At 36.7% G+C, this 8,427-nt stretch overlaps 1 protein-coding gene across 1 annotated transcript; it reads left to right on the plus strand.

The window, feature by feature from the left end:
- Nucleotides 1-348: 348 nt before the first annotated feature.
- On the plus strand, nt 349-7,685 carry LOC109212285. The gene is made up of 10 exons (XM_019375918.1): nt 349-894; nt 2,037-2,121; nt 2,594-2,664; nt 2,741-2,829; nt 3,168-3,411; nt 4,052-4,164; nt 4,239-4,329; nt 4,428-4,556; nt 5,025-5,575; nt 6,563-7,685. The coding sequence occupies exons 1-10, from the start codon at nt 682-684 to the stop codon at nt 7,032-7,034; spliced, it is 2,058 nt and encodes a 685-aa protein (XP_019231463.1). The 5' UTR covers nt 349-681; the 3' UTR covers nt 7,035-7,685.
- Nucleotides 7,686-8,427: the final 742 nt, after the last annotated feature.

Consider the following 8,427-nt stretch of genomic DNA (forward strand, 5'->3'; position numbering starts at 1 on the left):
GTCTTATTTTAGCTTCTTTTGGTCCATATTAGTTAGGCGTGTTTATAGTGATATACTTTCCGTAGAATCCCGCAAATTTTCTTATTGGTGTAATCGATAACCGAATCGATAAGCCCCAAAAATCGATAAATCGAAATCGAAAAAATCGAAACCTTATTGAAACGATAACGATAAGCATATGTACAAATCGATAAATCGATAAGTAATTATCGATAAGGGTCAAAATCGAATCTATAAATCGAATGCACACCTCGAATGCACACCCCTACGAATGCCTAAAGGGAAAAAAAAAAAAGGAGAGAAAAGAATTACTTAAAGCTTCCCACGCGCCATAACTGAGACGGGTTTTTAGTTATCATTGAACATTCAACATTTGTAGTAATAGAAACATTGCATGCGGTGGTGTTGTCTCTGTCTATCACTCTATCTTGCCTGAATCTTGAGTCTTTGACTTCTCATTTTACTTCTTTTTCCCCCTTGTACAAGACTACAAGTCCTCAATTATTTAACATACCACCTAAATCTTTTTACTATTTTTTTCATCATACTATTAATAATTATATTTACTATCCATGAACAGCCCATTATCCTCATAATTATTTATTCAATCCTGTCTTTTTGATGTAATTACTTTGCGCTCTTGATTTTCTTTGCACCCCCATTTTTTCTTTGTGCAAGAAGATGAAGTGGGTGTCTACTAAAAGTGAAGGGAAAATGTTATTCAAGTCTAAATTGAAGTGGGTTGCTTTAGCTGGGCTAGTTCTATCTGCTCTTTCTCTTTTCACACACTTTCTTTTAGCTAAACATACTTATGGGACTATTTCTGAGTACCATTCTTCTGTTACAATCATCTCTTGGAGGCCTAAATTCAAGAAATCAGATCTCTCCACTAATGTAAGTTGCTTAAACCCCTCCAAGATCTCATTTTTATAGCTTCTTGCTTTGATTTTCTATACATTTTTTTAGCTTCAAATTCCTGTTTTGGGCTGCTGCATTTGCTTACTTGAGTTAATGGTAATAAATTTATTTTCATTTTAATGTAATGTAATGTGCTTAAAGCCCTCCAAGATCTCATTTTTAGAGCTTCTTGCTTTGATTTTCTTAACTTTCTTAGCTTCAAATCCTGTATTAGGCTGCTGCATTTGCTTACTTGAGTTAATGGTACTAAATTTAGTTTCATGTTACTCTTTTTTTATTTTTTATTTTTTTTATTTTTATATCAGGTCTGTTGATGTATTGTAATGTGCTTAAACCCCTCAAAGATCTCACTTTAATAGATTCTTGATTCAATTTTCCAGCTTATTTTTTCTTAAAAAACATCAAATGTCTATTTTTGTCTGCTGCATTTTGCTTGTTTTAACTAGTTGTAATAAATCTAGTTTCATGTTACTCTTTTTTTTGGGTTCTAATGATATGTAACGTGGTTAAATGCCTCCAAGATCTCATCTTTAGTTCTTCCTGTTTTCATTTTCTTACTTTTCTTTTTCTTTAAAAGTTCAAATATTTGTATTACACTGTTTCATTTGCTTGCTTGAGTATTAGGTAGTAATAAATTTGGTTTAATGTTACTCTAGATTTTGGGGAGTCTGCTAATGTATTGTAATGTGCTTAACCCCTTCAAGATCTCACCTTTAGTTCTACCTGTTTTGATATTTTCCAATTTATTTTTCTTAAGAGACTTCGAATCTCTGTTTTGGACTGATGAAATTTGCTTGATTGAGCTAGTTGTAATATATAGAGCTTCATGTTGCCCTGTTTTTGGGGTCAATTTGCCACTGTTGCTGGAGCTCGTTATGAGTATTCTTGTTGGCTAATAAAAAAGGGCAACCCGGTGCACTAAGCTCCCGCTATGCGTGGGGTCCAGGGAAGGGCCGGACCACAAGGGTCTATTGTACGCAGCCTTACCCTGCATTTCTGCAAGAGGCTGTTTCCACGGATCGAACCCGTGACCTCCTGGTCGCTTGGCAGCAACTTTACCAGTTACGCCAAGGCTCCCCTTCTCTTGTTGGCTAATAAGGGAATTCTTTTTCATGCAGAATCCATCTAACAGAAGGCTGTGGGCCCCAGTTAGGCGCCTTGAGTCTTTGCATCCTCATGCAAATCCAAGTGGAGATTATGCAGGTTACATCTTTATATTAGATGCCTCTTAACTTTAATTAAAACCTGAAATGTAAAGATTAAGAAGTCAGTTAGATCAGAGAACTATTGCATTATTGCTGCACAACTGTTTTGTACAAGATGTAATCTTTTTCTGTTGCCGCAAGGCATGTGAACTTAATTTACTGCATCTTCTGCTAACTGTAAACTCCATCAGTATTTTAACATATCTATAATCCATTCCGTTAGTTTTTTGAAATAAGCCTTGATATTTTTGTAGTGGAAGTTGTTGCATATGCTGCTGAGGCCATTCCTTGTACTAGATTAATACGATCTGATACTAGGCCAACTTCACACCTTATTTTAATAATCTTTAATGTGCATTCTAGAATAAAGGAATTGAACAACACGAACTAGTAAATTATCTGCAGTGCTCGGTATTCTCCGATGCTTTTTCGACTTGTTACGATTTGTTTCAATGGTGATTTTATTGCAGCTCCTGAAATTCAATCAACTGGATTCATCTTTGTCAAGATACGTGGGGGTTTCCATGAGATTAGGAATGCGGTAAGGATACCTCTGGCACTTAATAGCCTTGCTTTTAAATAGTCCAGCAATTTATTAGGCTTCCATTGTTTGCCAGATTTCTGATGTTGTTGCTGTTTCGAGACTCCTCAATGCTACCCTGGTCATTCCAGAGATCCAATCAACCACAAGCAGCAAAGGAATAAGGTTCTGTCACATTTATTACTTCAAGCAAATTGATGCAAAAATTGAATGATAGGATCAAGTTATTTTCCATAATGATGAGACATTTATATATAGAAAAAAAGATGAGACATTGGCCTAAGCTCTCAACCTTTTTTTTGTTCTCGCTAAAAGAAAATTTTGTTTATCACCGCATTAAGAGTATGCAGGGCAGAATGCACTGAATAGCCATTGCATATTATTGATCACATCTCTCAACTTATGCAGTACACTTTAGGATATTAATGGGATGATAATCTATATTACATGCAACTGAGAAATGGAATCGATTCATTATACAATTTGTTATTTCATTTTTGCAGCACTCAGTTCAAGAGTTTTCCCTACCTGTATAATGAGGATCAATTCATAGCAGCATTAGCAAAGGATGTCAAAATCGTAAAAACCCTTCCAAAAAATCTGAAAGGAGCGAGGAGGAAAAAAGAAATTCCTTCATTTAAAGTTCCTCATGGGGCATCTCCATATTATTACCTGCACCACGTTCTCCCTATGTTGACTAAGCACTCTGTGGTTGAGCTTCTTGTTTCTAGTGGTGGATGCTTGCAGGTAACATCCATTACCTTTATTTCAAATAAAACGTCCTCTTTGATTTTTACATGTTTTTTAAGATCAAAACATTAAATTATGATGGTTCTTTGCATTAAAATTTAGAAATGTGGTTTATTTTGACTAGAAAGACATCCAATTCGATATAGTAGGAGAATTATATTTTTGATAGAGAGGTGGAATCATTTTCATCTCTATTACACAAGCTCTTTGACTGCAACAAAATTAGACTTGAAATGGAAATATAATGGTGACTCTTTCCTTATCACCTAGCATCTACATATACGTGTACCTCTTGTATCTCCCTTACGTCTATATCACTACTAAAAAGAGCCAATTGTTGTCATATCTATATTAAAGTATGGAACATAATGCACCATTGAAAAGAGTGGTGTAAATTGTAGAGGGTTGAGTTTGATTTAAGATAAGTGTAGTGTAAATATGTGTCATCCATTAATCAGAAATGTTTTAGCTGTGGTTGGTGCAGCAAATTTATTGTTGGAATGCTGCTTTGACACTTTGTTGTTCTTTGGAATATCCAGTCCTATTTGTTCATGATCTATGCATCCAGTGTTCATACCCATTCTAATCATAATGTTCTTCACATTTTGACTATCATGTTTTACTGTGTATGAGTCAGTCTATTCTGCCTCCGCATCTTGTTGAGTATCAAAAGCTGAGATGCAGGGTTGCTTTTCATGCCTTGCGGTTCAGAGAGGAGGTCCAAAATCTCGCTATTAAAATCTTGAATAGGTAACTTACTAGACCCTATTCCTTAAGGAAATGAAGATTATGTTTCATTATGCTTATTTCGTGTGTTCTTACAGACTAAGAGCTTCAGGACAACCATTTATTGCCTATGATCCCGGGATGACTAGAGATGCTTTGGCATATTATGGCTGTGAAGAACTTTTTCAGGTATATTTCAAAATTTTGGAGCATCAAATGGCAAATCAAGGTTTGGCTTTGTTTGTCGAGCATCTAACGCATGTTATGCCCATATATTTTTCCTCTAGGATGTACATACTGAACTCATCATGCACAGGCGTGCATGGATGATTAAACGTAGACTTCTGAAGGGGAATCTTTCTTCGGATTCAGCAGAAAACTATCGTAATGGCTTGTGTCCGCTCATGCCTGAAGAGGTATGTTGCATCCTTGAGTTTAATATAAAATCTTTACACTAAATCTTGCATTGCCAAAAATGAGGACTTGTGACGTCCTCCCTGGGAATAGCTTCACCCAATTTATCTAATGTTTTTCATGTTCATCACCCCTTTTCATACGTTGAAGCTTGTCTATACTTTGTAGTCATGTGCAGCTAACATATTTATTATCATTTGTTCTTTATGCCTCTGTTTGAACTCATGAAGTTAAGACATAGGAAAGTATATATTGAGAAACTTAATTCGAAATAATATTTAGGTATATGTGGAGAAACTTTGTCTACCAGAAACAACCTCTCTACCTTCTCAAAGTAGGGGTAACATCTGTGTACACACTACCCTCCCCAGACCCCACTTGTGTGATTATACTGGGCTTCTTGTTGTTGTTGTTGTTGCATGTTGAGAAACTTTAATTGAAATAATATTATCAAGTGAATTTTCCAACAGATTGGTATTCTCCTTCGAGCATATGGCTACTCATCCGACACTATCATTTATATATCTGGTGGTGAGGTCTTTGGTGGGTTGAAAAAGTTAATTCCACTGCATGCTATGTTCGAGAATGTTGTTGATAGGACGTCCTTAAGCTCAAGTATGGAGTGGGATAAAGTATATGGCCGGGAGACAAACCTTGTTGACGAATATTCAGTGGCTCCACCTTTGGCTAACCTAGACATGAAAACCAAGTCATGGAAGACTTCTGGTCCCCGTCCTCGTCCACTACCACCGCCCCCCGCACGACCGAAGATGTACAACGTTGAAGGTTGGTGGGGTTGGGTAGCTGAGAGTGATAACGAGCCAGAGAGTACTATTGTGGAGTTGAGAACTAATGCTCATCGATTACTATGGGAAGCAATTGACTATATGGTTTCCATAGAAGCAGATGCATTCATTACTGGATTTGACCGTGATGGTAAAGGAAACCCAAATCTTGCTAGTTTGGTTGCGGGACACAGATTCTATCAGTCTCCTGCATCTAGAACTTATGGTCTGGACAGGTAATGTATTCCAAAGCAAACTTAGTTGTTGGTCGTTTATTCTCTCGCTCTGGTCCTGTCTTGTAATTTCCACTTTTTCTTTTTTTTCCATGTCCTCCTTAGCCTCCTTAGTCAAGACAAGTGTGGGAAATGGGCTCAAAGTTGGTTCTCTCTCATGACTGAATACAACATCTTAAATTCTTCAAAATACATTACATTTCAAAACTAAGTCATTTTTGTGGCTGACTTACTCTGTAGCTCAACCACACAACCATTTGACTAAACTCAGCGAGTTAAAGTGCAAAATGATGTAACTGAATGTGGATTAATCATTAACCTCTATCGTCCATGTTTCTTTTAACTTTATAATCTATGATCATTCTTTTTCTTGTACTTAGGATACTAGGAGTATGCTAGTTAATTATACTGTAAACTTACATGGCTTTATTGGGTATTACGTGTGAAACTATGTTACTCTGTGGCTTGACTTGCTTTGTAGCTCAACCTGCAAACGTTGATTCAGTGGGATAAATTGCAAAATGATGTAATTGTATTTGGATTAATCATTGACCTCCGTCGTCCACGTATCTAAAAACTTTTATCTGTGGTCAATTTTTCACTTGTACTCAAGTTACTAGGAGTATGCTAGTTCAACTGTTCAAGTGAATGGTAGGTCTACATGGCTTTATTGACTTTAATTTCTCGTTCTGTCATACATTAAAACAAAGGACGTATGCCAAACGGAAGATAGTGGTGATAAGACAGGGCAAAATAAAACATATGGACTGTCACTAAGGTCTGTGCTAGTTGATCGTGTGCTTGCTTGTTAACAAATTTGTGCATTTTTGCTGCAAATTTACCTGCATGTCAACCTACTTAGATCTCCATATTTGCCTTCACAACTTGGAGAATCTTGGGTTGTAACAGAAATAGGACTACTTAGATATTAGAACATGAACACACATTTCTTAACAGGTTTGTTATTTCTTGTTATCTGAGTTAATGCAGGAAGGAAATTGCAAAACTTTTTGAAGAGATTCGTGACAGTCTGTATCAACCCAATGGTACCTGGATAACATCACTGCACAAGCAATTAAGAAGAAGTTTAACGGATGGATTGTTGGAAGAATCCAAGAAATCCAAACCGCTGTCTTTTCTTTCATTTCCAGTTCCGGAATGTTCTTGCAAGGTGGATGATTCTACCAAGAGACCGGTCAACGCTTCAAGTAGTCCTTTGCCACATTCTGAAATTCCGGTTTTTCTTGGACAAGTAGACCAATGCCCTGCTTGGATGAATGGCCACAGTTCTTCTCAGTCGAGGGAGGAAACTGAAGAGGACAATGAGAAAGATGATTCCGCCTCTTTAGGGCTGTTCTTTGGGCTGAGTAATGATAATCAAGAAGGTGAAATTGGAGACGTGAGCAACAAAGAAGAAGCTCTAGTGGAGGATCAAGAAGAGCTTGAAGGGGGTGAAAGATGAGATTAGAGAATTCAGTTATCAGAAAAGGAAAGAATGACCTCGCTAACTGCATCGGATTTTTTTAACAACACATGCAGAATAGGGAAGCTCGTACGACTTGAGGTAAGCTTAGCTAGTCAAAAAGATGCTGCAACTGACAAAACTGATTGTTGGAAATCCAATTTTGGTGGAGGGGGATAGTTGTAGTTTAGGATGGCACTTGATGTCTGATCAGGTGGTTAAAAAATGGCTGCATATGGTGTAAAGTATTTCACAATTGCATAGAGCTAGTTAAGGGAGAGTTTAAGCTCTATGCGCTGATATTGTGAAGAATATTTACACTATCACGTCATTCAATGTTACAGTGGGAGAAAAAAAGTGAGTTGATATATGCCCTGAAACACAGCCACAATTGAGATGAGGTCTTGTATGACTCAGAAATTGCAACTAATCTGATGCTTATTATTTACTCCAGAATAGTTAGTACTAACTGGATGAACAGTTGTGCTGCCTTGTTTAATTAGTAATTTTTGACCTAATCTAGAGTAGAATGAGAATAAAGATTGTAGTAAGTTTTTATTCATGATCTTCTTTTTTGTATGACTTCTTTTAAAGGTCCTATATCTATGGACTTGTTAGCATATAACCATGTTATCCAATCTAATTTAGCAACTTTTTAATTTTTTGTATATTGTTCAAACTTAATAGGAAATTAATAGTAGAGAATGCATTCCGTTAGTCTACCCATGATAAGAGAGAAACATAGTCTATTGGATACAACCTACATCTCCACAGGGTAAAGTTTGAGTACATTCTATCCTTACCAAACCCCACTTATGAAATTTCACGGGGTATATTCTTGTTGACAAGAGAGAAGCATAGACTTTGGCACATACCTACCCTTAGCAAAATCAAACACTTCTTATGGCTACTCTTACGAAATGCTTTACCAACTGGCCCCTTGTTATCTTATCGCAAGATCCTTCCTCAAGCCATATGCCACATTTGCGCTCATCCCTTTGAAGACATTCTTCACATATTCACCGCCTGCCCACCGGCAGCACAAATATGGCACCACTTTAATATTTCCATTCCTACTACTAATCATATCACTTGGCTCCACCAGCACTTGGCTCCACCAGCTGTGTACTTCTACCTGGAGTGTACAAAGGAAACCGACAAATTGTACCAAACCGATAATCCGAGTCAAATCAGATAAAAAATCCGACTATGGTTTGGTTTGATTTGGTTTATTGTTGGAAAATAAAACCCGACCATAATTGGTTTGGTTTTGTTTTAACTAAAAAAAGTCAAACCGAAACCAAACCAACCCGACATTACATATATAGAAGTTTTAAATATATTTAATACATAAAAATATTTATTGTTGTGTAGTTTATAAATATTTCTTAAA

This window comes from Nicotiana attenuata, unplaced genomic scaffold, assembly GCF_001879085.1.
Source record: "Nicotiana attenuata strain UT unplaced genomic scaffold, NIATTr2, whole genome shotgun sequence".
Classification (NCBI taxonomy): Eukaryota; Viridiplantae; Streptophyta; class Magnoliopsida; order Solanales; family Solanaceae; genus Nicotiana; species Nicotiana attenuata.